The following is a 25,816-nucleotide window of genomic DNA, read 5'->3' on the forward strand; positions in this document are numbered from 1 at the left end:
GTCGAGCGTCATGATGGTGCGGAAGGCGTGACTCTGACAGAGGCTTTGGAGTGACGCACACCTCTTCCTCATAGCATCGTATTCGTAACAACTGTCGGCCATGCCGTAGACTGCCATGAATCGCATCTACTTGTTTTCTGAATGGCGATTTCGGGTGCGTAGAACGAGGGCGATGAGTCTGATTGCCTTGAACCGGACGAGGTCCTGCGTTTGGGCTTTATAATCGGCGTAAAGTATACCCAGCGTAGGGCATTCATTGCCGGCGTGCGTGCCAGCTCATAATCGACCCCTGAAATCATTTGAGCCGCTTTGCGCGCTCGGCAGCGCAATTGCCATGCATCGTAACTGGACGCTCGTACTGCATCTCTGTCTGGGTTGCGCAGGCGTATTCAGGGATGCTTTGGAGAAGGTGTAGGTCGAGGGCCATCGATGTGATGTGTCGGGTGTGAGAATGGTCGAGCCGGTGGGGGCGCAGATGTGTCGGCACTCTCGTGTATCAAATTCGACTTTTAGGATGAAGGAGTCGACTCCGCATGAGTCTGGGCTTTCGGTGTCTGTTCCCATTGTGCGGTTGTCAATATGGCTAATGTTTGCGATGGTAAGTGTTGTTAAAAGTGATAGAAGAGCGTTCGAACGGGCTCGATCACGCAATCCCGCATAGGACAGGTCGGCACTCTTGACAGGCAGTGGTTAACGCTTAAAATTTAGTGGGTTGATTGACTGAGGCCATGATCCTAGGCTCTGACAGGATTCCATTCAACTGACTATGCAACATGTCGAGTTTGTATTCTAGCTCCTTCATCTGGTTCACCGTTCTGGATTAACGTTAATGTACTTGATCGGCTCAAAACGGGGCACGAAGAGCATGGATGTTCTAAGGATTGCGTAGGGTCAATGATCGTAGCAGTTCGCTGGACCTCTATGCGGGCTCTTAGACCTATACGTACCATCTATGTTGCACGTCACTCAATCCTCTAGCAAGCACCCTGGCGAGCTTGTACCCAGGCGCAAGCCGTCGAGCAACTGCTAGATTATGTACCACCTCTGCGACTGTCCCTTAACCCGAACGAACCCATGCTCCAAGGACGTGTTTCCCTACCGACTCAGCATGCCGAGCATGCTTGAATTCATTCCAGCCATGGAATTTTCAGTAGCGGTGCTGCGTGATTAGAAGCATCGAAATGGCTACTGGCGCGCCGAGGTCGGCATGCGCGGAACTACAAAGTACTTTATTAGTGTTGATTAGTATTATTCTAAAATCCTGCCGTTCCCCAATAACCGTGGCTCCACCTCTCTCAGCTTACTCCTCCCGGAGTTAGTGTGCCAGTCAATGGCCCAGAAAACCGGACTTATCAGGTCAACTCCGACTAGGCTCCTGACTCTGCGATCTCCTATGTTACCACCACAAAAGGAGGCTGGAAATGAAATTGATAATTTGAAACCCGGGACTGGTTTGGTATCAGTGACCGCTCAAATACTGTTTCTTAAATTACCAGTCCTCCTCCCTCGATGGCTGTCTTTCTCAGCTTTCATGACCCTCTATCCTCTGTCGCATCAATCGTATTCTCTCATATACACGACGACTTGTCCCAACCGAGCCTAAAGACTACCATGGAGCGGGAAGACTTCCACAGACACGGAGCGGTATTCCTCGGAGATATGAATCACCGGGGCTCGTATGATGGTGTGCCACGCCGCGTAGCTTCCTGCCACCCGTACTCGTTTCCTGATTGAGCCTTACGCCAAAAAAGGTGAAGTGAATGCTCAATGTCATACTCAATACCCGCATAGTCAATTTCGACGCATGCGAAGTCGGGACCTGGGAAACTCGAGACATCGGGCCCGTGATCTGGTTCGGCGTCGCCCACGTCAAACACTTCCTCATCATCCGGTGATTATGAGTCATCAGAATCGTTGGCTTCGGCGACGTAACGCTGGGGTCGTGGTATACTGCGGGTGATGAAAGTAGTGCCGAGATGTGCTCACACGCCGTTGTGATGTTTGCGGTGGGCAACCTTACGAAAGAAGGAGAAAAGAAGCGGCCCGAATAAGATAGAACGCAGCGGTTGCGCTTTTTGAGGCAACTCTTGGGGCTATAATGATAAGAGCTGACGCGATTGAAATAAAGATAATGAAGGCTTTTTCGGATACTGCTGAGCAGAATCTGACGGCTAAGGGACAATAGATCCCTGTCGACAAGGCAGATTGCTGTGTCTGGGTATTGAGTGTACCATGCCGGCCTGGGTGCATGACCTGCAGCTTCGCCGCTCTGACTGAACCCGTCACTTTTGGAATATGGAGATGGCGGCAACGATCGAGCGCATCAAATGTCGATGATCGAGTCGCCCCAGGAGGCCATTAGTAGTAAGAGCGAAACCTAAGTATTGTAGCATGTATAAGTGTCTCAATGAAACTCTGGGAGCCGAAAATAAGCATTAAGAGCGCAGACTGGGAAGCCATAGTATGTCTTATTTTATATGATAAGAGCATTCATGCAGTATTTATTCAATTAGACATGTCGTCAAGATTTCAAACGAAGAAAATCGTTATGGTGGATAGCCCTATGTCCGGTCGCTCAGGTACAACCGCCAATACAATTAACCGTGCCATCGTATCCATTCAGACAATGGTGAGGTAGCGCAGCAAACGTGGGTGACTCGTCGCCATTCTATTGCCCGTACAACCTTGCTGTGAACACATACGTACCTCTCCGTAATCTTTTCGCGAGGAGTCATCCTTACACTTGTCCGAGAATACATAGGATCATTTACATTTCTTCGTGCCTGTTTGGTGTACATTGCGGCGTTTCACAGCACTCCAAGGTTGTGTAACCCCTCATGCGATCCAGTACTGCTAGTGCGTCGACTGCCATAGGCTATCCCAATGCGCATCAGCCGCAGGTGTTTAAAACCATTTGACAGTGTGTCCTTGTCGACGAATGTGTAGTCGTATGGTGTTGCTGCTATTGATGACGGCATTGGCATATGTTTGCCATTTTCCTCCAAACTTTTGATATCATCTTCGACGTACGTTGGGAAATTGCTTCCAGCCGCTAGGGAGGAAAGCCGCCCTCGTACTTTTGGAGGCATCTGAGTGGGCTATCAGCATGCACGACAGAGTCTGCCGTGTGGGGTTCCACTGATCCTTTTGGGAGTGTGTCAAATTTCTCCGAATATGGTGAGGAGCCTAACAACCACGAGACAGGGAGCATACGATGATGCGACTGGGATGGTTAAACCAAAAGTCGTGAATGAGAATGGCCATTACCAGGATGAATTCAAAGTGTTGAGGACCCATGGTAAGTACAGCGCAAGACGCCAGGCAGAGGGTTGTCACCCAAAGATTCTGGGCCCGGCAAATCCCTTGGATCGTCTTAGCGTCTGCCCTGCGACGCCACTCGGGATGGGATTCGCCATGCTATAATTGTCAAGATCGCTGGACCAGGTGAGATGCAGGGGCAATGGTTACATTCGGGACATAACCTAATAACGTCGGACACAGTCTCCTTGATGCGACTCCAGTGGTACCGCTTAGCGATGACAGCTGTCGTCTTGTTGATGCCTGAGTGCTTTCCAATCTCGTGCATCCGCTTGGCAATCTCCATCTGATGCCCCTGGTCGCTGATGACTTCCTTTCCCTTGAGCATGAGTACACCGTTGTCAAGAAGCTTATAGTGTGTCGCGGCGCTCCGTAGCCTACTTTTGACAGCACGGGTTGATCCCTTTGGATATCGACCATGCTTAAGGTAGAACTTGATCTTGTCGAAACGATCTTCACTTGCAGGCCCCTCGGCGTCTTCTTCTGCCAGCAAATCTCGCCCGTATATGATGGCATCCACGAGGCGATCGGGATATGATTTGAGTCTGCCACAGCCCTTTACTCGGCCTATGCGCTCGAAACCGAGTGCATCCCAGATTGTGCACGATGCAACATTCGTTTCGTAGACGAGATTGAAAACTGAGTAGGAGTAGCCAAGTTTGGGAGCCCAGTCGATGTAGCTCTCACATAAAAGTCGATCCACGTCGTGGTTACGCGAGGCATCCATGAACAAGAAGCCGCCATTGCAGACATGACTACTTCGCCCGGGGTAATTTGGTTTGATATGGAAAGCGCCCAGGCATTCCTTGGACCAATCCTTTCCTTCAACCATCATATTCTCAGGGCTTTTGATGTCGCCAAGAAGCATAATAGCAGCGAAATCCTGGAACCAGTACGATGAAAAATCATCTAGGGACATTGGTTCAAGCATGGGATATGTATCACCATCATTAATTTCTTTGGCGAATCGATCTGAAAGGCATCGAAGTAAAGTGAGCGGTACTTGATCTTTGGACACAAGAGGAATAATACTAGCAATGGTCTGGCGGTCTCGCAATATTACTTGACGAGGACGCATCTCGAGAGGCAGTTTCGGAATTGCACTCGTGGGGTTACCCATGGTAGCCGACATTGTGTCTTCTAAGACCCCAACTCCAGAGTCAAGCGACCAGATACAACTGAGAATTTGTGTCAGCATCAATGTTTCCTTCCTCTTGGCAACAGTAGCATTTACCTGGTACTGGACCAATAGTCAAGGGAAGAATCCGAAGAACTCCGCGTTTCGTTGGTGCTTGTGAAGGTTTTAAGGGAGGCTAGCTCAACGACTGACTGGCTAATAACACTGCCTGTTGTGTTGGTGAACTGGGTGCTGTGCGATGACTATGAGCTTGCCGCCACGTAGCCATTTCCAAGGAACTAACCAATTATGTTTAAAATGCCGAGAACCCACAGTAGACACGTTTAATCCAAGGGGGTCCCCAGAAAGAACAACCACAAAGCGAGAACGAAAGTTTTGGAAAACAGCAGTCTAAAACACTCAAAAAGAACCTCAAAAGGACAACTGAACAAGCCTGATATCGAATGGATAGCCCAATCCAGCGCGGGACATTATGACGGCGCCATGGGACGCAAAGAAGTCGCATGGCCTGCCGGATACCACGAGCACGCCGCGCAACTGGGCAACTCCTCAGTGAGGCAGCCATAACAAGCTCGCAGAAGGATCTCGAAGCTGGAAGAGAGGCAAAGGAGGCCGGAAGAGAGGCCGGCAAATTGTAGGCAGACAAGCGGCGGAGATGACGTGGAAGATGAAAACGCGGGCCGGCAATACCAGAGTGTTATGCCTCGGACATACACTGTGATCGCTGTTAGAGGCGCACCAGTCATGGATATACAGAATCAACAGATCCACAGACTATCGCATCTACCTGAACATCCGAGACCTCTAACGATAGCCAACTTCCGAGTCATGAACCCCCGCAGCATCAAGGCCCACATAGGCCGCGCAATAGAACAAACTCTGACAACATATACATTAAAAGTATTAGAACCGCGTCGATGAACCAGCTTAGGAGCGGCAACCTCCGCATCACGATGGCCAACAATAATGTACATGGAACCTTAGGACGATTCACGGAAAACTCGGAAGAGAATCCCGTGCGGGGCATTGCGGATATGACGTGTGTTATCCGCCCCACTACCGCATGGACAGCTTCTTTTGCTTCGTAAACTATAATCAAACTACCATTAAAATGAGGCAGAGTATGTAACCAGAACGAAACAACAATGGAATTGATGCAGAACATGTCGTGGACGGAGCCCTTTCCCTTTTGCAGTTCTATTGCGGATCTCAGCGGACTGGACCTTCCAGAAATCTTCAACGAGCAAGTTTGTGCTACGACTACTCAATACACGGCGCCTTTTATACCCTCGGCAGCACCAAATAACCATTACGCGTTACCTGAGGTGAGCTTTTTCTATGAACTGGAAGCTACTGGGCCGTCACGTACTTTCTCGGTCGCCCGAAGTCGGTAGTTTCTTCCATCAAGCTCAATCCAACGACTTAGGACGACGAGCAAGAACACCAAAGCTAGGATTGCTCGACTACCCAACTGACTTTTGCGCAGGAAACAATCGAGTCTTTCGGTTCTCACACTCCTCTTCTCTTCAATTCACAATGCGGCCAGAATCAACATCCCCTGGCCCCATGGGCACAATCTGTCCGCCTTGCCGACGCACACAAATCAATACCGACACAGACCTTACTTAGAATGAGCTACGGTGCATGCTCCTCACAACAGACAACGATTGATACGAGTTCAGAATATAGTACGTCTCGACTCGAGAGGCCCCAGTCTGTTCCCGCCGTTGGAAGCTCACGTCACTCACGACAACGAGCACATCCTAAACGAACACCAGCCTCCGCTCTTTCTTCAACCGATCCTTCATTAACATCGAATAACCGCCGATTGTGTTCAGCCCCGCAAGAACGAGTTCTACAGGCAGAAAATATGCCCTGGAAAGCGCGGCATGGGGCATATCAAAACGGCACCGTCAATCAAGGTTGCACCCAACCGCAAACCAGTTTTCGCGCACTTACTTTGCGTACAAACAAGATGGAAGAGATACTCCTAAGACGACGCAAAAGGAAGGCTAGGGCATCCGCCGATGTCTCAATGAAGCCTGCTTTGGATAGGCTTCAAGGCTTGGAGAAACAACTTCAGTACGCGACGCCGGGAACAATCTAAGCTTGCTCAAGCGACCTTGCGTCAGTGGGAGCAAGCTGGGCGGCTGTAACACGACAATGAAATGAGCGGAACGCATAGCCCGCCTTTGTTGGCTCGTGTGATGCAGACGGACAGGTGATGTGTGGTTCCGACTTCTTCTTTCGGTAGTACGTTGTTTTTAAGGGTTTCGTAAGTTCTATGGTAGGATTTCCGCGGTAAAAGCATGAACCTATACCCAAGTTAGCGGCCTCATTACAAGCCAGATATGCCATGGCGAGCCATTTCTGTAGCATGTTACGCTGTTGGGTCGCTGGAAAGGTGTTGGTATCTGCAACCACAGATTCTGCTGGCCGGCCATGGTACGACCGTAGTCCCTCATTGTACCCTTTTCGAAGTGCGTCGATTCCGAATGGAACCAAATCATCCAGTAACATACAGTACTGTCTTTTTGCTGCTTAAGCCCGAAGAGTCTCACGGGCCGTTTTCGGTCCTGAGTTTTGTTGGCCCTTACTGCCGTCGAGAGCTTGAAGATCCTCGCGTGCTGTTTCCGGTCGCGATGGCGCACTAGCGCAACCAGCGGGCTAGGTCTAGAACCGACCGTTATTAGCGTAGAGCTGGTTCGCGACCCCGCGTCATTTTTGGACCAACTGCCCAACCCTCCTGAACTGCGCAAGAACTTCTCCTCCTCAACCTCTCGCCAACATGGGTTCGGAACCGGATCAGCAGCTGCATTGGCGACGATCACCCAACTCGAGCTCATCATGTTATCAACATTTCGCACCCGTAAACCAACACTTACTATATCTACCGTTACGTGGGACGCTATTGAAGCTCAATGGACGCTCCAGGAATATGCCCCAGGAGGTTCCAGCAAGTTGCCCGAACCGTATTACGTAGCTAGGCCTCCGTCATGGCCCACACCAAGGCGCAGGAAGATAAGGTTCGAAAGAGCGGTTTGTCGCTGCAAAACAAAACACGCGAGCTCGGGCGGTACTGCGACGTCTTCAGCGCGCTTGCGTACTGGAACCCGACGCACGAACGGATGGAGACGGCGATGCACGTCCCACGCGGGCAGCGCGTGCCGGACCTGAACATGATTGTCTGTCCCCATGTTCCAGTTACTGTTCTATCGAGTTCCTCCTACTCCGTTGCTGACAGCCGTAGTTTCGTCAACCACTCGCGAGACCGAGCCACGGGCGAGCGACACGATCGAGCGGCCGAGTCGAGGCCATCAATTTCGAGGCTCAGTCGGGCAGCGGCGACGACGCGAATGCTGTAGCCGATATGGATATCGACGCGGATGCCGAGTACGAAACCGACCCCGAGTATATTGCAGCAGTTCCCGCTGCCACGGCAGAGCCTCTGTCTGTCTACGACGTCATCCCCGACGAGGATGGCGGGATTGTCATTCCCAACAGTCCGATGAGACAGAAGGGTCCGAGGCAGCTGCCTTCGCCGCGAAGGCCGCAAGGTAAGCATGATTCTCGTCTATTGACTGCATGGTCGACTGACCGTTGACGCTCATCATACAGCAGGCACTCCAGGTTCCCAACCGACGGTGGAGCGGCAGCCCGGCCGTACCGAGCCTAGCTCCACAACGAACACTGCGCCAACCGCCGTGACGAATGCAGGCGGCCGGCCAGCACCCACAAGATACCCCGACCACGGCGCGATAGATGCGTCGCTGCAGAGAGCTATACGTTGGGACAGCTGGGTGCCAGCTAGAAGACCCTTGGCGCCGATCATGTCGACTCAACTACGGCAGTGCCCTCCCAGAATGGTGGGAAACGGTGTAAAGCTGTCACAGGCATGCCGTCCAAGAGGGTCTGTGCAGAATGCGGCGAAGCGCACGCCAGACTACTACAAGGACCACAGGCGCAAATTGCAGCGGGACACCTTGGCAAAGAAGATGGTGGGAATGCTGGAGGTCCTTCGGACGAGTCTCAGCGGTATGCAGTTTGGGTGAAGACGCGGCACATGTTAATGCGCCAAATATCACAAGGCAGCTCTGTGTATGCTTATGTTGAGGCATGTTTTCAGCTCTAGTTCAGTAACCAACAACCTAACACTACTGTCGTCCCTTCTGCGCTCCCGTGACCCCCTGGTCGTGAGGACAGAAGCTTCGACTACTGGATATGTTAGCGAACCTAGGCCGGTTAATAAACTCAACCAAGGACATCGCCGCGTGGGGAAACCCGATCGGTGTCTGGCGTGTTGAACCAAACTGTGTCTCCTGTGTCGGTAGCACGACTCGGTTCTCGTGAACCAGGTTCGCGTTTTGCTTGTCGCGTGTCGTGTCACGGCCGCCCAGATTGCTTCCATTGACGCAAGGTCGCTTGAACAAGTCTTTTTTGCGCCTGCGTTGCGCACTGCAGTCGTTCCTCCAAGACTTGGAGCTCATCCAAAGCAGGCTTCATCAGAACATTGGCGGACATCCTAGCCTCCCTTTTGCGTCGCCGCATAAGTCTCTCTTCCATCTTGTTTGTACGCAAAGTAAATGATTTGCGAAAACTGGGTTGCGGTTGGGTGTAACGCTCATTGGGGGTGCCATTTTGATATGCCTCAGGTTGTGCTTGCAAGCGCGTATTTTCTGCTTGTAGAACTTCTTCTTGTGGGGCCGAACACAATCGGTTGTTATTCGGAGTCGATGAAGGATAGGTTGAATAGAGACTCGAGTCCGGTGCTGGTTTATAATGTGCTCGCCATCGTGACTGACATGGTCTTCCAATGGTGGGAAGCTGCTGGGGCCCCGAGAGTTGAGACGTACTATATTCTGAACTCGTATGAATTATTGCCTGCTGTGAGGAGCATGCATCGTAGCTCATTCTAGACGAGGTTTGTGTCGGTATAGAATTATGTGCGTCGGCAGGGCGGACAGATTGTGGCCATAGTACTATAGGATGTTGATTCTGGCCGTATTGTGCATTGAAGAGAAGAGCACTCTGAGAACGGAAAACTGGATGGAACGTTCCCTGCGCATTGATCAGTTGGGAAGTCGAGCAACCTTAGCTTTGGTGTTTCGCTGGTCGTCCTAAGTCGTTGGATTGAGCTTGGTAAATTAAAAATTATAGACTTCGGACTAACAGAGTACGGGACGGGCCGATAGCTTCCAGTTCATAGAAAAAGCTCACCTCAGATATCGCGTAGTGGTTAGTTAATGCTGCTGAGGGTATAAAAGGCGCTGTGTATTGACTAGTCGTAGCCCAAGCTTGCTCGATGAAGATATCTGGTAAGTCCAGTCCACTAAAATCCGCTATAGAACAGCGGGAGGGAGAAGTCTCCGTCGACGACACGTTGTGAACAGATCCCATTGTTGTTTCGTTCTGGGTACAGACTGTCCCTCATTTGAATGATGGTTTAATGATAGTTTACGAACGAAGCAAAAGAGGCTGCTGGACTCTGTCCATACGTTAGTAGAGCGGATGATATACGTCATATCCACAATGCCCCGCTCGGGAGCTAGCTAAGCTCAATCGCCAAACATCTAAGTACATAGCATGATACGATCGGTTGAGTTCTATCAGCCTCCACCCCTGTTTAGCTTGACTTGGTTCACTTGGCGGGGGAAAGGTGCGAACGTCCTCGAAATCCGGACTGAAAGCTCTAGCTTGTAGTCAAAGACCCTAGATCCGTGAGCAAAGCCAATGCAGACGCAATAGACCAGTACACCAGTACCACGAAATGTCGTCCCTTTCGTTGTGCTCATTGATCGAATCGGCGATTAATTGCCGCTGGCCGTAGGGTTCCGTAGTCGCGCGTTTCTAGACTCATTCACTCTCACAGTCGCTCGTATGCTGTATAGGATATCCGTTGAGGTGTAATATGGGGTGGATACAAGTAGAATACATGGTCTCTTCAACCCTAGCCGTTGCCAGAAACCACTCGAGCTCGTTCGCCTATGCAATCCAGCCTGCGTGCATTCAGTGTTCCACTTTGACAGTAGCAGGACAAACTGTACGGTATTGTAGCATTGGAGAGGCCGAGAAGTCGGTTCGACGCACACCAGAACTGGTGAGCAAAACATGTGGGGTTACCGCTGCCGAACTGATGCCATCTGTCTAGTGGTAACGTTAGGCCTGTCTCAAAAAGGTTCGGCCGTACTGTACTGCAACAACCGGACCTACAAGTCCGGCATAATGTATTGATTCACATTTGGACGCGTTTTAGTTATTCACGAAAGGGTGTACTTCCTTTACATTGCTGGTTATTGGCACGATCGTTTTCATTGCCTAGAGATATCATGACATCAACCTGTTTGTGGATCTAAACTCACCCTGCTATACTAAAAGGTCAAGAGAGCACCCATTCTCATGCAAAACACGCATCCGTTTCTGGATCAATGCCCAATCAAATCAGACAGTCTTAAGGGGAATACGAGAGCCAAATCGATTGATAGAGCTGCCAGCATGGACACCTACCAATACCCACCTAGCCAAACGGGCTCACATAGCTTATATCGCCCTTCCTCAGCTTGTGGGCATCCGACATCAAGTAACGAAGGATATGCTAACGCAGTATTTGGAAAATATGCATTCGACCTAAAGGCGCACTTGTCCGAAACTGGCAGAAAACCTGAGGACATCGGCGAGCTTCATTCATGGGGGTTGTTGACATTATGTGTAAGTACACACACACACACACAATTTATTAACGCCCGAGCGGCGAAGCCGAAAAGGCAACTATCGCTAATCTACGGTACATTCTTGAATCGCTTACTTGTCACCTAAAGCCCATGCATGCTCCATTTTCAGTTGGTCACTCCATTTCCGTCAGCACTTTCCTGTTTAGGATCCCGTGTTAGTAGTATTTCCTGGCAGGCCAGCTTGAAGGTCCTTCTCCACATAGTTTCCGTTCTGGATCCACTTTGCAGGGGTAGCTGCTGATACCATATACCCCGCCGTGCTCGTAAGTACAGAGCCAAATTCTGCCTTTGCTCATATTACCTTGTGCATCCATAAATCGACTACTATGCTCTTGAATTAGTTTATGCTCCACAAGTCCTGTCAGCGTCCGCAAACAGAGCTTTTGATATAAATCCGGTCAGCGTTGTCTTCGGCGCGCATTTCACTCCCTGTTATTACAATATGAGCGAGTTCCCAGCCGAGAACACTCGCAACTTTCATTCGTTCGGTCTTATGGGTTTTTCCTCTGGATGATATTCACCAGCGACAAGATGCGGAATACCGATAAGACGGCCGACCATCCCGTACAGGTCTCTTACTACTGTAGCGCAAACGAGGTGCACCCAGCAGTTATTCTGCCGAAACTGTAGTTTTCGCACCTCTCCATGATGGCCCAGAACTAGTTGAGGCATGCTCACTCTGGCTTGTTTGATGGACTGCGGTCTTTTAGCATCGCCTTCGAATCCTTACTCAATGCTTCGTTGAAACCATTATAAAGTTCTAGTTAGCTCGGTACGATCCGTCGAGGCCGATCCAGCCCACTGCAACGGTGGATAGCGCCTGTAATATGGGGCTCTTCATTTCTAAGCTAGCAGGCTGCCAACATCTGGCGGATTCAAAGCACTGGTGCCAAGCAGCGCTATGGTGACTTAACTGCTCGGCCACAGTGGCTGCCACAGGGCTCTCTCAAAGATGAGTTCCCCGACAAAATGACTCCCCTAGTTCCTTTGCTTCTTTCCCTTCCTTCCTCAACACCTCTGCGGTCGAAACAGGCAGCCGAACAACCATGTTTCCCATCGACTCGCAGAGCTCTCATGGCCAAGATGACGACTGGTTATCGCCCCGATTAGCCGATTCGCAAATGCAAGACTGTTTTGACAGCCAAAGCCCCGCACCCGATTCACCTGGCGTGATTCAGACCCAACCTAGCAATCGATCGAGTCGGAGTGCGAAGACTTCTCAGCAAGGAACCCTTACATTCGCGTCATCCAACGGGACTAGAGATACATCCAACCGACGAAGCCGATCGAATCACATCCGATATGACGTCGAATGGAAGGTTACTCTCAATCGTAGAAGTAAAGCCGAAGACACGGAGCAAGACGTCGTGCTTTCGCCGCGGGAACTTTGGGAATCCAGTCTACAGCGAAAACTCGAGAATGTCGTCAAGAAGAAGCTCCCGGCCAATAGATCCTTCCAAGTGGAAGATATTAGGATGGTCGAGTCCGTGACTGGCAAGCGAAAACTGAAGAAACGTTACGACGGACTGGATATTAACTGGGCTACTTTAGAGAAACAGCTTCGAAGTTGGAGCTATCTGCTTGCGCGTCGGAAACAGCTTTGTATTACCATCTCTTTCAATTATACGGAGACAACACCCGAAGCAGGTCCATCACAGCAGACCACGCGGCCGAGGACGTATCGAAATGGATCGTCGACCAACTTGATGCTCCACGAGCTTGACGGGCACGTTGATTCTTCAGGTGAACCTCTTCCATGGCGTCGTGTGCGTACCCTTATGCGATGCCCGGGAGCCCCTTGCCTATTAGGCCCATACTGCTGGCGGGACAGTGAAACAAAGAAGAGATACAAACTGAGGGCGCCTCATCTTCGGCGTCTCGCTGAGTACATGCAAGACGGTAACGCGTTAGAGACGCATGACGATGTGCCTCAAGATATGCGTGACCTGCTCTACGTGGAGGATCAACAGAAGATGGAACGACAAAGTAAACCTATACAAGGGAAGTGCCCGCCTATCAACATCACCAATGTGCTGCCTGGTACAACTGTTGGTGGCCCATCGTCGAGTGCGGGCTCATCGTCGAAGACGATTACCAACTTTAAGATTCCTGGTCCTCTCGATGAGTCCGTCCAGGAGTATTGCAACTGGCTTGGTTCAAGGGTGACGCGGATGGATCTCAAACTAGAATATCAGAAGATCTGTGACATCACTTTAGAGGAAGGCCTTGATCTTGAGTTGGTATACGAAGCCCAGGACGCTACATTGTATGAACAGAAAGGCATCAAGATGGGTGCTGCGCGACGTTTCGTATACCAGCATGTCGAAAATGACCCTGTGCACTACGCTCTCTACCACCCACTGCCTGAACACACCAGTCTAGGAATGCCATAAAGTTTAGCTCTAGCGCATCCGCAAACTCTTGCCAGTGACGCTTAATGAATCGCTTCAGCTCGGCGAAGTACTCTTCAGTAGGGTTGAGGTCGGGTGAGTACGGCGGGAGGTACAATAAGACCACGCCGGCTTCGTCGCACATCCGCTCAATTCTATCGGATCGGTGGAATCGAGCATTGTCCATAATCAGAACCGACTTGGGCTCGGGCCACCGGCCACAATATAGCAACAGCTCCTCAAGGAAGCTCTCGAAGACGTCGCCATCGGTAGATATGGATCCCTGCTCTGGTTCGGACGAAGAGGCTGCCAATCCCTGTGGAAGCAGTACCAGAGGCTCCAGAACCAAGCACTGGCCACGATCACGGGAGCTTTCCCCAGGTCACCGACCAAGGCACTGGAAGTCGAAGCTGCTCTCCTCCCGCCGGAATGCAGGCACATGAAGCTCGCATACCAGTATGCACTTCGCTTCATCAAGCTACCCCACAACCACCCCGTCAAGCAAACCCTTACCAACGGACCACGAGACCAATACGCTATGCTTTAGGCGATTACCATGATAGTTTGCCTGCTCCACCAAAAGTCAGGAAACTAAAGGGCAACCATGATGCGGGAAGATGGTCAGTTGGACCGTGGGTTATGTTAATCCTGTTCTCTAAGTTGGTTCCTGGTTACAGTATATACAACTTCTCTTACTGTCCATTTCTTAAAGAATTGGTGTATTACTCTCCGTTCTCTCTTCACCCCCCAATTCCCAAAATATTCCTTTGATCATTTCCTCATCTTCTTGATTCTGCAACAGACCAATACTGCCTCAAATAGCCCCGCTACTCACTTGATCCCCGCATAACGAAATCCGACAATAAATTGTCCTTGCAGATTCGGGTTGCCTTTTTGTGCATAGAGAGAGAATCCGAGCATGAGCCACAGCAGTTATTCATGGCGCTGGCCCTTGGCACTCTTCCGCCTTTGGTACTCTGCTGGGCTGCCGCCTTGACGATAGGAGGTGTAATATACTGGCTGGTACGGTTCTCGAAAGTCGGCTCGAAAGGTAAAAAGTTACAATTGCCCTACGGGGCACAGGGGCGAACAGCTACTAATGCCACGGATTAAAGCTGGAAAGTTTGTCAGTGCTTGTCTTTACGTTTCGTTGTAGGCATCGGAACTGTGCCAACCGAAGGCTGGAAATTAATTATGCCGCTTGCTTCGTTTTGCTGTTCTCGCTACTCCAAATGAGGAAACAAGCAGCTACACCCTGGGTAGCGGTCTGCCATTTCCAAGTGGTCGTTGGTGGTTTACCCTTCCAATATAGCTTCCTACGATGTTGGTGGCTAATGAAGTACTGTAGCCCGATATTTGCGCTTCAGCGTGTGCACACCCTTCGACTCATTGTACGTGCTTTTTCTAGCCAACATCGCTAGCTCACAACTAGCAATGCAATAATCAGCCATGGTCAGGGGGAGTGATCCCTTCTCTTTCGCAGCTAGCTTCTGACTATCAATGGGTCCCTGATTTTGTTTTTTCTCAAAAACTATATCTCCTATGTGAATTCGCTTGCCACCATCCATTCACAGTCTGCATTCTACCACTTTCGCAATTTTCCCAAATCGCCATCCGTTGTTGTTCTATAACGAGGAAACTTCCCAGTGCCGAAAGTTTCTCTTGTAGTGTTGGTTGCAACCAGCACTTGGCCGCTGCTGTCCACATACCCAATGCTTAGGCCTCCATCGCCCGTACTAGCTTGCTCGGCACTGATTTGGCGTATTAGATTGCTACCTAACCGTTACTTTTTGGTGCGGGGTATCCTTCAAGTTCGCCGCGGTTGCCCCCAATTCTATAACCCACTCGAACCTCTATGATATCTGCGCCTAAGTCCTAAAACATCGATCAACTCATGTCTTTTTATCAAAATGGAGGTGGTGGAACATCCCCATTTCCCATGTTCCACTATCAGCCAGCCCAGCCCCCCAGCACAGCCGTCCGCATCAGCCACGGGAGCATGGGGTGGCTGTCCGAAGACCCCTCCATCGAGTTCCTTCCCGGTGGAAGAAAATCACAACCAGTTCGACATACTCGAATGGTACCCACACTTCCAGTCGTGTACTAGCTACTTCTTGGACTATGCGCAGCACTCTCCGTCCGTCCATGCCGTAGCGGCATTCATCAACATCCAGCTCCCGTTTCAAAAAGAACATAATCGCGTGCTCACTTCGAGGATGGGCGGCTCGCCCCCTGCAGCTGGCAACCCTCCAACGCCCATGCCGAGTAACCAGCCGCCTACAAGCGTCTCCCTCAATCCCTACATACGACGTCTCGTGGTGACGGGATTGGACTTTCCCGCAGTGCTGCATATGTTTTTGGTGATAGCTGGGCCGTGGGTGTAGGTCCAATGCACAAGGTGGAACGCCGGAACTTCCTGTTTGCTGCCAAGAGCGCGAGCTGGCTCGACGTGAAAGCACATTACGACATGGGGGAGGAGCAGTGCATTCCGTTTCTCCGGTCGCTCCAGAATGTCACGGAGAAGGAAATCGTTATTGCGGAAATGAATTGGAACGAGTGGCTGGCGATGCAGGACTGGATGGTCGGGCCAAGGTCTCCTGATGCCAAGAGGAACTCCCTATTCAACATCAAAATGGAAGATGCCTGACGAGTTCTACACAGTAATATTTCGAATCGAGTTACTAATTTGGTGTATTGTCATAAATAACATGTGCATACTGTCCAGTAACATCGTATTGGACTCGATAGCTAATTATGTAGTCACGGAGCGATGCCCCTACCTCCGCCTCCGCCATCTCAACAAGCCTCCATGCCTCACGAACCATCCCCGTCAGATTCTCCGCCACCACCAGGAGTGCTACTGGGTCCGACTCATATGAGCGAGAATGGCGGGCCCCTGAACATCACAGTGGGGCCGTCAGGGGCTTCTCGCCACTTGCAGCCGCAGCAGCAGCAACAACAATACCACCAAGCCATAACACCTACTAATCATACTTATAGCAATTCCAATAGCAGCAATAACGCGCGCCTGTCTGTTACGCCCACCAGCCTGCAAGATGTCCGCCTCACCATCACCTGGCTCCACCACTCCTCGGCGCGCATCCTCGAGACGGTGCGCCCCTCGCTGGTCGCCTGCAGGACGCCGCCCTCGCTTACGTTCGCAACCCGCACGCCTTCGATAATTTAAGGGCCGCCGACGTCGCGACGCCTCAAGCACCCCTGTGCGTCCATGGGCTGTGCCACCCCCTCCTCAGATGACGATGACGGGCGGCGTCTGGGCTCTGCGAGCCACAGTCAAGCGGGCCTGGTTTGGCGAGGAGAGCTGGGACCTCGCCAGCTACCGGGGCGGTGACGATTTGGCCAGGCTGTTTGCCTCGCTGGGCGGCCAGGGTACCATCCCGCGGCTTGAGGTCGAGGTGGACTACCCACGTTCGTGGGCGCAGGGGTATGGCACACGTAGGGGTATATGCGTACTTGTATCGTGATTGAGCCATCGTATTCCTTCCCATCTCCGTATCTTTTCTAAGTTTCGTTCTGGTATTCCCCCTGTGGTTTCTCTCCTATTATACACGAACCTAAAAACGGAATGGATCGTTCCGAGGCATAGGCCAAGGCTGGAAACAACCTCACCATCTACACCTTGATAAACCCCATGGTGTAAGCCACCACACCGTAAATCAATCCACCAGGCGCCCGGCTGATGACTCATCAACCAAACCAGCGATTCCCATTGGGGTAAATAGGTGGATTTGGTGGATTTGTAAGTATGCCGCTGTAGTTGACGATGGTTTTATGGTGTTTTCGACTGTTTTGGGGGTAGAGGGCGGTCTCGTATTCGTATCCAGGGGTAACACGGAAGATGCCGAAACTAGATCCCTTGATTTTGGTGGTAACTTACTCTAACTAAAATTGATGTTAGCACGCTGCTCAATTTAACCTTTGTTTACTTACCAGCCCTCTCCCTACTCCAGACGCGCCGTTCTACTATGCTCATCAACACCCTTAAGATGCCTATCTACCGTGCCGCTGCCGATTCCATTCCGATAACGAACCAAGGCCACGAGGCCGCGCTTTTCAGGCACTTCCCAGGCTTTGCCTTCTCTGAACGCGTGCGACATACCAGCTCGTGGCTGTGGCAATTTGGCTACGATATCCAAAACCGCGATAGCAGGCGCTGGGCTTGCAAGCAGTGTATCATCGCCAATAACCCATTGCCCAAAAATATCCATCCATCCGGCCTCCAGAACGCTGCTGGTCACCTGTATACGAAGCACTTCGTGCTGGCGCCACCCGATAAGCCCAAGTTGCGAGAGGAGAAAAAAGAAGCAGGTCGCCAAGGCCACTACAGAGCATCGCGCGTTATGAGTCTAACGCCGGAGGTCCCCGTTAAACAGGCGGTTACTAACAAGCTGGTAAAGATGTTTGATAGAAAGCGATTCCAGCAGCTGCTTGTGGCATGGATCGTCGCCCAGAATCAGCCCTTTTCCATCGTCGAACAGCCTGAGCTACGTGCCATCTTCGAATATCTAAACCCCCAAGTCAGCATCCAGGAAGCTCACCTAACGCGCCCATCTATCAAGTCTCTGATCGTGACACAATATAGTAAGCACCGTTCCCGAGTTTTTTTTTGAGTTTTTTTTGAATCAAGTTTATTGTCCGTATGCAGCTACCTAGCTATGACAGACACTATGACAAACCTAGCCCTGAAGAGGGCTTACTCCTTTGAACCCAGGAGAGTAAAATCCGGAAATTCCATCGCTCAACTTGCTGTCCATGCATAGCCTGTTCGTTGTAGTTAGCAAAAGGGAAGCTTTGTTTCCCGTAGAAACGAGAGCAGAGCTACCCGTCCACGCATGGTAGTGAAAAGGACGGTAGTTGTGAGAGGAGCCCCATGAGCTGCCTCCGTAGCTGCTGTCGCTGCCTGCTGAAGTGCCGACAGTAGAGTAGGAGCTGCGTTGTCGTCTGCCTCGTTCTTGCGCAATACCTACAGACGTCGGAGTCGGTTTTCCCTATGAGGTGTAAGTAAGTTGCTATGTGTCCGATGCCTGTGCGTAGTTGAATATACGCGGACGTGACACTCCGAGGAAATCCAGAGTAGTCGAAGGGCTTCATTGCAAACTTTGGCGGCCTTCTAGTCAGCAATCGGTACTGCTTCCCCAGGCCGTGAACGCGTCGGCCATGGCTTTCATTCTGTTCTCCGAGGTCCCACAGCTGCTTCCATCTTTCTTTCACCTTTTGGTGGATCTGACTCTTCAGCCAGCTGAGGGACACAAAGTGGTCTTGCCGATCGTGTCGTGGGAGAGGCTTCTGAAGCCCCTTCTTCGCTAGCTTGTCGGCTATCTCGTTGCCCCGGGTCCCACAATGCGCCGGACACCAATGGAGGTGGACAGGATGTTGGAGAGATTCTGCAATGCTGTTCACTTGCCTGGCCAGATAGCTAGTTCCTTGTGTCTGGCGGAGCGCGACCTGGCTGTCGGTAAAGATGTAGCAGGAAGCGTTCCACGATCGGACAATTCGTAGGGCTTTGTGTATGCATGTGAGCTTTGCTTCCGCAATCCGGAGGCCTGGGCCCAGATTCCAGGAGTAGCATTTGGCTGCTCTCGTGTGCGGAGCAAGGGAACAGAGGCCCGCTGCGGACCTCGTTGTATTCCCTCGGGTGTCGAAAGAGCCATCCGTGTAGATGATGACTGTGTGCTGCGGGATCGTTCGGAGGAGTTCACGATGTCTCTTCGCTGCCTCCTCTTTTCCCACGCTGAGTATAACTGGGTGCAGAAGCGGGCTGTACCATGGCGGGAACCAAGATTGGTCTATCCTCTCTATGATTTGTGACTTCGAAAGACTCTTCAGCAAGACAATGGGGGACTGAAGTTGTGTGGGGTAGGACGTTGGGGTTTGAGAAAGACCGTAGTTGCAGTTGTTCCCCAGAGCAGGTTGGTTTCGTGGTCCGTTGGTAAAGGCTTGTTTGACGGGGTGGTTGTGGGGTAGCTTAATGAAGCGAAGTGCATACTAGTATACGAGCTTCATGTGTCTACATTCCGGCGGGAGGAGGGCAGCTTCGACCTCCAGTGCCTTGGTCGGCGACCTGGGGAAAGCTCCCGTGATCGTGGCCAGTGCTTGGTTCTGGAGCTTCTGGTACTGCTCCCACAGGGACTGGCAACCTCTTCGTCCGAACCAGAGCAGGGATCCATAGTCGGCCACCGAGCTTACACAGGCCACGTATAACTGGCGCAGGGCATTCAGCCCGAGCCCTCTTCGCTGGCGGGCGATGCGCTGGATGCCTTGGAGAGCTCCGTTGGCTAGGGTCAGTCGCTTTTCTACGTGGGTCCGAAACGTCAGCCCAGAATCGAACCAGATGCCGAGCCAGCGAACCACGGGCTTGGGTATCACCTCGGCGTCCTGGATCATTATGGTGTCCAGCAGGGGTTGTCTACCACGGTGGAAGTGGATCAGCGCTGTTTTTTCCACTTCGAAGTTCGCGCCCGCTTTGTCGGCCTTGTCGAAGAGTCGTGTTAGGGCGTCATGAAGCACCCGGCAGTTCTTCTGCGTCGACGTCGAGCTTGCTGCGAGGGCGAAGTCGTCCATGTACGACAGCTGTAGCATGCCATTCTGTGCGGTGATAAAGCGGACATATAGCAAGAAGAGGATCGGGGAGACAGGGGAACCCTGTGGCAGCCCCGAACCGCGTAGGATTCGGAAAGCTGCCCATTGAATAACAGTTTGATTTTGCGCCCGCAGAGAAAGTGAATGACCCAACGGATCAGCTCGTCGGGCAGATGGAGCTTCTGGAGGATCTGGACCAGCTTTTCTGGGTGGACCAAGTCGGATGCGCCCAGTATGTCGAGGAAGATCACGGTGGTGATCTTCTTTTTCTGGCGGTGCCGCTCGATGTAGTGTTGTAAGAGTAGGGCAGCGTCCATGGCCGAGCGTTGTTTCCTGCCGCCGACCTGCGAGCCCTCTAGCAGGTCCAGCTCGACGTTTGCCAAGTACGCCAGCCGATTGACAAAAAGCTTCTCGAGGAGCTTGCTTAGGCATGGCAGGAGCGAGATGGGCCGATAGGCCTTGGGCCTAGAATAGTCGGGCTTGTTGCGCTTTGGTAAAACGATCCCTGTCGCGGTCTTCCACGCTGCAGGGTGGTAGCCACTGTGGAACAAGGCTTTGTAGGCTTTGTAGAACACGTGCGGGATGGTCGCGTGCACTTCTCGGATGATCCGCCAGTTAATGCGATCCTTCCCTGGGGCTGTATCCTTTTGCGGGATAGCCTTTTCGATCTCACTCGGTGTTAGGATGGGCCATTGCCGATCGCCTTTGCTATGGGGTCGAGCCCGGCTTCTGGGGTCGGTTGGCGACGGACCGTGAGGCTAATTGCCCATAAGTATATCACACAACATATCTTGCCGTACACAAAGTGGGTCAACGTGGTAAAGCCACAAAAAGAACGGCATTGGGCATAGTCAAAGGCCTTGCCACGAATCACCATATTCATTTAAGGAACCATGTGTCACGTCACCTTCCCCGTGCCACATTAACCCGGCACGACTATCAGTATCCAGCAAGTGGCCCGTTTTACTTTGAATTCACTCCCCCACCCTAATTCGATTCAGTCCCATTTCCCTTGGGCGCCACTGCCTCGACGGCGGACACCAGATCCCGCAAGGATCGCCACTGTGTACTCCGGTCCCACCCGCGCCGTTTCCAGTGGTTTGCGTCTCGGGCCGGAAACAGCCCGCCTTTGGCGTCAACGACGCCGCGCAGGGACATGTCGTGCGCGAAGACGCACCAGACGTTGTCGGCGGCATCGAAGGATGCATGCGTCCGCCGTAGCGTCTGCATCGCCTGCGCCAGGTTGTGACCTAAGTTGGTGTCGAATAAGGGCTGCTGCTCCTCGGTGTCGCCGCTACACCCTCGTCCACGGGCCGTGCTGAGGTCGCGGAGCAGCTGGCGCAGCATATCCAAGACAGATGTGGCAGAGCTCGGATTTTGGCCTCCCGGACAGGTTCCGTGAGAGGCGATTACCTGCGCGACGGCGTGCAACACTTCGTTGGGAATCTCGTCGGGTGGCGCAGATGCAGCGGTGGGCATGGGGAGCTGAGGGGACGGATGCAGCTCGCCTCCGTGGTGACAGATGTCGCCACCGAGGAAGATGAAGGTGTCTTCTTCATCCCCTGCGACCGCGGCGGTGGTTCGTACCAGGCCAGACATGTGCCCCACGGCGTGGCCGGGCGTATCTAGTAAGTAAAAGGAGCCGTCTGCAAAGAAGTCGATGGCGCGGAAACCGCCGATCTCAAGCATCGAGGAGCCGAAGTCCACCTCGTGCAGTTTACGACCTCTAAGTTTTCTATGGGATCAGTACCATAAAGCTGATAGGAGTGGATGACCTTCCCAAAGGTATTGCGGAAGTGCTTACTCGAAATAATCGTCTCGCAACTCGCTCTTGGGGTTCGTGGGGTAGCCCGGAAGGTGCGCTTTGGTGAACCCTGTACCGACGACAATTTCTGTGGATTTGGGAAAAGTATTCGGATCGCCAATGTGGTCGAAGTGGTGGTGACTATTGTTCTCACAGTCAGTAGGCCAGATCAGTTCGTTTTCCTTTGTGCTTTCGTCAATTCCTTGGTTGCCCCCTTTTAGCTGTCCAGCCACTCAATACCTTTGACCAAGCCAGAAACCGACTCCTAATCATCGAGATTGTCTTTTTCTTATACTAGTTTAAAGTATCAAATATTTTCCATGCTCACCGAGGAGCCAAAAGCCGTGCCAAACCAATCTTTCCATAACAGGTGAATGGACATGAGGAATAAAAAGGGCCAGAACTCACCTCCAAATCACACTATCCACCTCTTGCGGATCCACACTGCCTTCCTTCAGTATGTCCGCTACGCTTTTGTCCTGGCCAATCTCCCATCCTCCGTCGGCTATATCTCGCAGGACTTGAGGAGAGTAGACCGCGTCAGGATGGGTGGGTGCCCCAAGATCCCAGACGGCCTTTTTCCTTTTCCCCACCGGCGCCGCGTCGTTCTCCAAGCCGCTACCCATGCCGTCGCTGAGCTGTTCAATCAAGAAGCACCACGTTGTGGTAGGCTGTATTATGCGCAGATCCTCGAGCGGCGGCATTAGAAGCTTGCTCTCTAACTGTTCGTTGCGGATGCTCATGGTAGAGTCGATAATGGAGATCTTGGCTGTTGCGCCGGGCGGCGCATGGAGTTGCGGCCGCGTCCCTTGTTCAATTGACATATTTACCAAGCCTGTTTAGCAACTTAGCGAATAACTTGAAGTCGTCTTGTTTTATTCCAGTACATAAGAAATCCGGACGATATGATCTTTTCTTTTGGGTTGGGTACGCTTCTCAAAGGTTAGGCTCATGTCTAGCTATGCCTTTTATTGATATGAGCTCCCCATATAAGTGCGGGGGTCCAATACGTCACTGCGACCTTTGCAGCCATCGGGTACCTGAATTATGGAGGCCATATTCGAAACAATCCCCTGGGACGCCAGGCGGTGGGCTCCAGGCTGTAATTGTAACTGTGACGCAATCTTGCGCACATCCCGCAAAGTACAAGTAGTGACACGTAATTCCGAAGCCATGGGCACCGCTCGGTGACCGGCTTCTATTTCCATATCCTCGCACTTGTTCTAGTGGAGCCGACTCATTAACCACTAAAACTAGGCCATGCCCAAGTCGTTGGGTTTCGGCGTAGCAAGACCTACGTCACCGTTGCCGAATCCAAGGGCTGACGAAGGATTGGAGTGCGGCTACAGGCGAGCTTGTTTTTACAACGAATGATCACCCCATACATGGCCGAGACACCGTATCACAGCATGTATGAAGATACATACGATTCTCACGGGGATGACCGACGCCGAGGAGATGATCTCCCTTATAGCCGGCAGGAAGATGCGTGTGGAAATGCATCAAGACGGCGAGGTTGACCAGAAAGAGGTTGAAAAGGGGAGACCAGCGCTCTCGCTCGCAGCTGCTGTTGTTGTTGTTGGAGGGAGGTTTAAAAGGAGAGATCCGTGCTCTCGGCAGCAGCTGTTGTTGTTGATCTTAGTGTGGATTAGGCCACTTTAAGCAAATACAGCTGATCGGCCTTTAAATGCTGTTGTATGCTGTTATAAGTGTTGATTTGAGGCCATTTTATGGCTTGTTGCGAGTGTTGCTTTGATCGGCCAATTCGACGATTTCTGGCCTGTTGTTGCTGTTGTTTTAGGCTTGTTGGGCCCACTAAAGCGTTGATTTTCAGGCCTCTTAGCAGCCAACAGGCCCCAAAACGCCGATTTAAGCTATTTCTGGTCAATTGGAGCCGATTCACAGCATTTTGGCTTGATCAACAACGTCAACTACAATAGCACCTCAACAACACACGCGCAACCTCTTTTTCTGCCTTCTTTCGCGATTAATACGCTTTATCAATCAATTCCGCCCAGAATCAGCGTTTTCCGGCTTAAAATTCGTCAAGCGGAGGTTAATCTATGCCTCAAATAGGTATGGGCGTAGCCTTTGACGATGAGCCTCAACAACTTTAATAATTCTCAGACCCCATCGATTTTCACACCAAAATCCACATATTCCTGAGAAGTTGCTAACATGCGAGAGCAGACCACCAAACGTCAATCCACCCTCCTCTCTCGACGCCTTTTCTCTTCTAAATAAGCTGTCCATGAGGCTCTCACGATCTGCTCTCGAATCTCCGGCGGCAGCATGCCTTCAAGCCTCTCGCAGCGTTGCCGAGCCTGCTCCAGCTGGTCTCTCTGCCACCTAGGCAGGTCAGCCTCCTCGTCGACCTCTTCCTCTCCGTCTCGGCGTATAAAGTTATGGAGGCCACATACGGCATACACGATCCTCATCTGCGTACGCAGGCCGTATTCCGGCGCAGTCTCTCGCAGTATTTTCCACTTCCTCTTGATCATGCCGATCACCTGTTCGACGATGATCCTCGAGCCACTTTGCCGGAGGTTATACAGCTCTTCTGCGGTCTCCGGTCCCCTGTTACCTTCACGCCACTCTTGGAGGTGGTACCGGATGCCGTAGTATGGCTGAATTATGCCTTCCTGCCTTCCGAACCCAGCGTCTGCTAGGTAAAACCGGTTGGGGGGTATGGTGAACCCATGAGCGAGCGCATGATTAAGCAACGTCGAGACATTCATACTACCCTCCGCTCCGGCTAGTACGTAGCTGAACGTTCCATCCATACGTACGGCGGCGAACACGTTCTGATGAACCATCCCCTTCCTGCTACGCCAGTTGCGTTGGTGCTTCTGGGGGGATGTGCGCACGCACCAAAGTCCCGTCGATTGCCCCAATACAGCCATTGAACACCGACCTCTTCTGGCTCAGTTCGACCTCCTTCGAGACATACCCCTCTTCCGACAGACGTACGAAGGCTTGGAATAGCTTCACCATCACCAGCAGAACCTTTTGGAAGGCCGCCGAGACGGAGCTTTGGGCGATTTGGAAGCGATCGGCCGTCTGTCTCTGAGCTGTTGTGGGCGATGATGTACAGAAAGATCAACACCTTCTGATCAACAGTCTCATACCTCGAGCCTTCGAGACCCGCTCTCTCTAGCTAATGCACGAGCTTTCGAAAGGTGGAAGGTCTCATCCTAAAGAGGTCGAAAAACACCCTGTCAGGGGCTTTCAACATCTCGTCGGCAACCTCTCGAGCTCCTATTGGTCCATTGGCGTGTATGATGTGACGCTCGCTAGGCTGTTGGCGTGTGCTTTTAAGCACTAGAAGCGCAGCACTTACAGCGTATCAGAAAGCTGCTTTTCAGACTTGGTTCTCGTCCATTGTTGACGTTTGGATGTTTGTATATGATTCACATACAAACATCCAAGCTCGCAACGAGGTGCCTTTTCACCCCTCGTTGCGAGCTCGTCTTTTTACAGTTTTCGAGCTCCTAGAAGGGGAAGGCGCCACGAGCGTTGCCTTTTAGGGGTAGATCAGAGTCTATTTCTAGCGTGGTACGTTATTTGCGTTGCACATCTTTTATGAAGCCATTTCAAGCTTTTAGCCATACTAAATTAGGCTTAGATCTTCAGAATAGGCAAAACCACCAAGGGGTGAGCCAATCTATGCAGAAAATGATGACGCAACAGCGTTGCCCACTGCTCCGTGACAGCTGTACACCGTTTCCCACCATTCTGGGAGGGCACCGCCGTGGTTGAGTCGACATGATCGGCGCCAAGGGTCTTCTAGCTGGCACCCGGCTGTCCAAACGCACAGCTCTCTGCAGCGACGCATCCA

General features: G+C 51.8%; 6 protein-coding genes across 6 annotated transcripts; 3 read left to right on the forward strand and 3 right to left on the reverse strand.

The window, feature by feature from the left end:
- Positions 1-3,373: 3,373 nt before the first annotated feature.
- PG998_002917 (uncharacterized protein) lies at positions 3,374-4,450 on the reverse strand (the record flags this gene model as incomplete). Its single annotated transcript, XM_066869735.1, has 1 exon — positions 3,374-4,450. The coding sequence occupies one exon, from the start codon at positions 4,448-4,450 to the stop codon at positions 3,374-3,376; it is 1,077 nt and encodes a 358-aa protein (XP_066733485.1).
- A 7,780-nt stretch (positions 4,451-12,230) lies between these two features.
- On the forward strand, positions 12,231-14,424 carry PG998_002918 (uncharacterized protein; the record flags this gene model as incomplete). The annotated part of the gene is made up of 2 exons (XM_066869736.1): positions 12,231-13,450; positions 14,397-14,424. The coding sequence occupies 2 exons, from the start codon at positions 12,231-12,233 to the stop codon at positions 14,422-14,424; spliced, it is 1,248 nt and encodes a 415-aa protein (XP_066733486.1).
- Positions 14,425-15,963: 1,539 nt separating this feature from the next.
- On the forward strand, positions 15,964-16,221 carry PG998_002919 (uncharacterized protein; the record flags this gene model as incomplete). Its single annotated transcript, XM_066869737.1, has 1 exon — positions 15,964-16,221. The coding sequence occupies one exon, from the start codon at positions 15,964-15,966 to the stop codon at positions 16,219-16,221; it is 258 nt and encodes an 85-aa protein (XP_066733487.1).
- Positions 16,222-16,383: 162 nt separating this feature from the next.
- Positions 16,384-16,761, forward strand: PG998_002920 (uncharacterized protein; the record flags this gene model as incomplete). Its single annotated transcript, XM_066869738.1, has 1 exon — positions 16,384-16,761. The coding sequence occupies one exon, from the start codon at positions 16,384-16,386 to the stop codon at positions 16,759-16,761; it is 378 nt and encodes a 125-aa protein (XP_066733488.1).
- A 4,400-nt stretch (positions 16,762-21,161) lies between these two features.
- On the reverse strand, positions 21,162-22,802 carry PG998_002921 (uncharacterized protein; the record flags this gene model as incomplete). Its single annotated transcript, XM_066869739.1, has 3 exons — positions 21,162-21,900; positions 21,979-22,119; positions 22,387-22,802. The coding sequence occupies 3 exons, from the start codon at positions 22,800-22,802 to the stop codon at positions 21,162-21,164; spliced, it is 1,296 nt and encodes a 431-aa protein (XP_066733489.1).
- Positions 22,803-24,179: 1,377 nt separating this feature from the next.
- Positions 24,180-24,881, reverse strand: PG998_002922 (uncharacterized protein; the record flags this gene model as incomplete). The annotated part of the gene is made up of 1 exon (XM_066869740.1): positions 24,180-24,881. The coding sequence occupies one exon, from the start codon at positions 24,879-24,881 to the stop codon at positions 24,180-24,182; it is 702 nt and encodes a 233-aa protein (XP_066733490.1).
- Positions 24,882-25,816: the final 935 nt, after the last annotated feature.

Source organism: Apiospora kogelbergensis, assembly GCF_038363985.1.
Source record: "Apiospora kogelbergensis strain CBS 113332 chromosome Unknown utg000002l_segment0_segment0, whole genome shotgun sequence".
In the NCBI taxonomy this organism is placed as follows: Eukaryota; Fungi; Ascomycota; class Sordariomycetes; order Amphisphaeriales; family Apiosporaceae; genus Apiospora; species Apiospora kogelbergensis.